This window comes from Centropristis striata, chromosome 16, assembly GCF_030273125.1.
Source record: "Centropristis striata isolate RG_2023a ecotype Rhode Island chromosome 16, C.striata_1.0, whole genome shotgun sequence".
Classification (NCBI taxonomy): Eukaryota; Metazoa; Chordata; class Actinopteri; order Perciformes; family Serranidae; genus Centropristis; species Centropristis striata.
The window spans coordinates 25,030,598-25,035,597 of record NC_081532.1 but is presented as its reverse complement, the minus strand read 5'-3'; the positions used below and the strand labels follow the sequence as shown (position 1 = coordinate 25,035,597).

Sequence of the window (5,000 nt, the reverse complement as noted above, 5' to 3'; positions counted from 1 at the left end):
TTATAGCGTTATTTAGAAGTGGACATGTCTGCCATCAAGTGGCCAAAATGGCGTTTTTACATTTTAAATCTGACACTACACAAAAAACTAAAAATGCATCAAAATCAATTTTGTTCTTAATCTTTGACATATCCAATGTGGCTGTGATAAAAACCAATGCCCCACACAAAAATTATTTATTATATAGAAAATAATTCAATTTTTTTTGTTTTTCCTTTGAAAAACAGTGACATTATGCAATCAAACTGGCATTTAAAGGGTTAAAATCCTCAAAATATATGAATGTTTGGTAGTTTTGGGCCGAAGTTGTTTCAGAGGTTTATGCAGAAAAAAAGTAGAAACAAATATTAATCAGTAAAGTTTTTATAACGTTTTTTTGGAAGTGGACACTTTTAGCCCGAAGGGTCTGAAAGGGTCGTAAATTAGAGTGGGTCCAGAAAGATGATTCCCATAATACTGAATCCAAATGGAAAAGATGAAAACAAAGATGCCTGATGCATGCATGTTTAAAGTTACAATCTGTGATCCAAAAGTGTGATGGTTAAAATGTTCTATAAGAGCACAAAACAAAGCAAAAAAAACATATATGACTGAAATCGAATGGACCCACTGTTGTGTTCACGTTCTTCAGGTTCAGAACTGTTTATAATCACCAACAGAGATTAAAGGTTGACCCTTGGCATTGAACATAATCTGACTATCAGCTCGGATGCACACTGACATGAAATCCTTTGTCATTTGGGTCAGATGCTAAACATTAAAGGAGCAGGACAGTCAGGATAACAATTCAGGTCAGTGTTATTCAGAGAGTGAGCCAACAGCATGAAAAAGCTTCAAAAAGCCACTGGCTGCTCAGGAGCAAACAGCAGACAAACACAGTTAACCCTTTATCAGGCAAAGAACTATATTTGGTAACTTCAGGTAATATTTCAAGAAAAAAAGTTGCAAATTTACTAGGTCAAAGTGGCAAATCTACAAGAAAAAAAGTAGCAGATTTAAGAGATTTAAAGTGGAAAAAAACAACTTTTTTCTCCCAGATTCACCACTTTAACCCTTAATAGGACAGTCATTGAAATACTTGCAAATTTCAACTCTAGAGAATATTGGAGGATATTACATACAGCCAAAATGTGTTAAAAAAAAAAAAAGTTTAAAGTTTACAAGATTAAAGTGGCAAATCTACGAGAAAAGAAATGCATAGATTTATGAGATTTAAAGTGGTGAATTTCAGAGTAAAAACAATTTTTTTACCATATAAATAAAACATTTATCCATCAAAAGAAACGCTGTTCTGCCATATAATTGACAAGAAAATACTTCAATGAAGTATAAATTAAAGCATAAATGAAGCATAAATTAAAGATTTTACCATTAAATATTTAGTACATTTAACAGTGAGAAAAAGTAGTTTTTACAAAAGATAAATGCAAAAATCAAAAATTACAGTGATGGCTTGTAAATATCACAGTATTTTTTTGCTACACACACAGTGCCATGTATTTTACAGTGGAGTCATGTATTTTTTTATAAGCTGTAAAAATAAATAAATAAACACTGTTTTGGCTGATATATACACTTATGGTGTTTCATTGTTACTGAAACTGCCCCTCTGATTAAACACTGGCCCCTCCTTGGCCCCCACAGTAAGATTGGTCTAGAACCGCCATTGGTCAGCAGCGATGAGTGACCAGACATCGGTCCATGTGCCTTCATCACCGTGCCAGGGCCCTGGTCACCAGACCGCCCTGCACCGGGCCGCCATGGTGGGGAACAGTGATGCCATGGCTGCTCTCATTCGGGGAGGCTGTGCTGTGGACCTGCAGGACAGAGTGAGTGATAGACACGCTGTACCACAGTGTAAAAAAAAATCTGTTGTTTTTACGGTAAAAAAACAGCAGCTGTCGTTGCCAGAACTTTAGAGTAAAAAGATATTAGCACTGTTGATTTCACGTTTAAAATTGCCATTTTATTCCATATTTTACCGTATAAATAAAAAGTTTTGCCATTAAAAGAAACGCTGTTTTGCCATATAATTACGGTGGCCTTGAAGTGCAAAACACACCAGCAATTCACACAACACGCCAGCATTTCACCACAGCACGCCAGCATTTCACCACAGCACACCAGCAATTCATCAAACCGGAAAGGGTAGTTAGATATTGGACACTGATCCTCCTCCTGATTGGTTCCTGCCGTCATTCACTTCTCCATAGTAAAACCAGTCGCCCATGTAGTGCGCCCGTATTGTGATATTTATGGTAAATTCATTGAGCCGGTCCAGAGCGAGCTGACATGAAGGATAAACACTTTACTGTCATTCTTTTTCACTTTGCAGTATAAAACTCTTACCTACAGAGAGGAGATGAAGTGTTAACTTTACATGGACACTCCACGTGATATAATCAAATTGCGTCGCGCCGAAAATGTATTTGTTGTGTCGGCGAAATTCATAATAAAATGCGCTTGGATAATTACTGTACAGTAAATATCAAAGGGAATTTTATTCTGATATTCCACAGAGACACGTTCTGTGAGTTTGTGAGTGAGAAGACCCGAGGTCCTCCGGTATTAGACTGGAATTATTGATTGGAAACAGATTATTTTTTAATGTAATGTAATATTTACTGGGCTACACGGTGGTGTGGTGGTTAGCACTCTTGCCTCACAGCAAGAGGGTCGCCAGTTCAGCGGCTCCTGCTCAGGGTGTACCCCGCTTCTCCCCCAACGTCAGCTGGGATCGGCTCCAGCCCCCCGCGGCCTGAGTCCAGATAAGCGGAGAGGCTGAATGAGTGAATATACAAGGGTATTGTATTGTGAATTTCGCCGACACAACAAATACATTTTCGGCGCGACGCAATTTGATTATATCACGTGGAGTGTCCATGTAAAGTTAACACTTCATCTCCTCTCTGCAGGTCAGAGTTTTATACTGCAAAGTGAAAAAGAATGACAGTAAAGTGTTTATCCTTCATGTCAGCTCGCTCTGGACCGGCTCAATGAATTTACCATAAATATCACAATACGGGCGCACTACATGGGCGACTGGTTTTACTATGGAGAAGTGAATGACGGCAGGAACCAATCAGGAGGAGGATCAGTGTCCAATATGTACCTAACCTTTCCGGTTTGATGAATTGCTGGCGTGCTGTGGTGAAATGCTGGCGTGCTGTGTGAATTGCTGGTGTGTTGTGTGAATTGCTGGCGTGTTTTGTACTTCAGGGCCACCGTATATCATTGACAAGAAAATACTTAATAAATGCTGCATAAATTAAAGATTTTACACTGTAAAAAATGTCTGTAGATTTTACGGTGAAAAACTGCTAAACCATGACAGTAGAAGACCGTAAAATGATAAATGGGTTAATTCAGTTTCAGTAACAATGAAACAATGTATATATCAGCCAAAACAGTATTTTTTACAGTTTTTTTTCTTTAATACATTACTGTAAAATACTCTGGCACCGTGTTTGTAACAAAAACATGCTGTAATATACAAGCCATCACTGTAATTTTTGCATTTATTTTTTTGTAAAAATACTTTTTCTCACTGTTAAATGTACTAAACACCATATCTCTAACAGAGATATACTGTAATATTAAATGGTAAAATCTTTAATTTATGCAGCATTTATAAAGTATTTTCTTGTCAATTATATGGCAGAACGTTTTATTTTTTATGGTAAAATTTTGAATAAAATGGCAATCTTAAATGTGAAATCAACAGTGCCAATATCATTTTACCGTAATATTAGAAAAAGTTGAAAAAACTGAATTAACTCATTTATCATTTTACGGTCTTTTTCTTTCATGGTTTAGCAGTTTTTCACCGTAAAATCTGTGCACACCTTCATAAAAATGAATACATACATTCTTAATTTGTGTGTTGGATAAACTAATAAAAGTTTTTGATGGACGTACTGTCCATTATCTGTTTGAGGACGGCAACACTGCGCTGCATGAGGTGTCTTGGCATGGTTTCTCTCACTGTGTCAAACTGCTGGTCAAGTCAGGAGCTGATGTTCACATCAGAAACAAGGTAGGATAACAATGAGTGCACTTTATATTTGTCCACACACTGCAAAAAAGCCAACTTGTATATTTTTGCCTGAAACAGTGATTTAAGTTGGTAAAACTTGGAAATATAAATTATTGACATTTAGGGCAATAATGTAAGTTAGCACAACAAAGGAAGCCAGTTGTCTGCTCAAAAACAAGTTTGTGAGTTGTTGTTACTTATATCTTTAAGTTGGGGTTCAAAACAAGGGACAATAGTTCTGCTAACTCTTATTTCTTTGTTGTGAAATGCAGGAAAGTGGTGAAATTCATTAGGGAAAGCTAGCGGCTAACTGATGCTAGCGGCGCTGCTTGTTACAGCTACAAGAGTAGCCATTAGCGTGTCAATGCTAACTCAAAATTGTGGTCGCAACATTAGCTGACATTTCATAGCGGTGTTACAATCGTGCCAATTCAGCACATTGCAGAAGTTAGCAGAAGTAAGGATTAAAAGTTATTACAATGTTAAATTGTAATTGTAAAATCTGAATTCAGAGTTGAGCAAACTCAAAAACAAAACTTAAAATATTTTGTTTAATTGTCCAACTTAAAATTTTATCGAAGTTTGTTGCCTTGAAATTTTGAGTTCACCCAACTTTTCTTTTTTGCAGTGCATCTTCCACAGTGGACACGTTTCAAAATAACCGTTTCCAACTTCTTCAGCTTCTGTTAACATTAACGAGAGAGACACACACAGACTTAGTTTGTGCATTAAAATCAACATGTTGACGCAAACTTTCTAATTTTCGAACCTGGTATCACAGGAATCCGTGAAATAGCCACGGATTCGCTTAACTCAAAATCCATGGAATAGCCACGGAATCACTCAAATTTCCGTGAAACTGACACGGATTTTGCTACAATGCAAGTTAATGACAGTCATATCCCGTGGCTATTCCATGGATATTTGTTCCTATTGGTTTGTTCCAAGTCACGTGACTTTCAAG

General features: G+C 36.9%; 1 protein-coding gene across 1 annotated transcript in view; it reads left to right on the top strand.

Moving 5' to 3' along the window:
* Nucleotides 1-5,000, top strand: part of ankrd6a (ankyrin repeat domain 6a) — a 35,256-nt gene that overhangs the window by 1,534 nt on the left and 28,722 nt on the right. Inside the window, exons 2-3 of the mRNA XM_059352914.1 lie at nucleotides 1,645-1,829; nucleotides 3,938-4,036. Coding sequence (XP_059208897.1) covers nucleotides 1,680-1,829; nucleotides 3,938-4,036 — 249 coding nt within the window. The 5' untranslated portion in view covers nucleotides 1,645-1,679. The remainder of the gene's footprint in view (nucleotides 1-1,644; nucleotides 1,830-3,937; nucleotides 4,037-5,000) is intronic.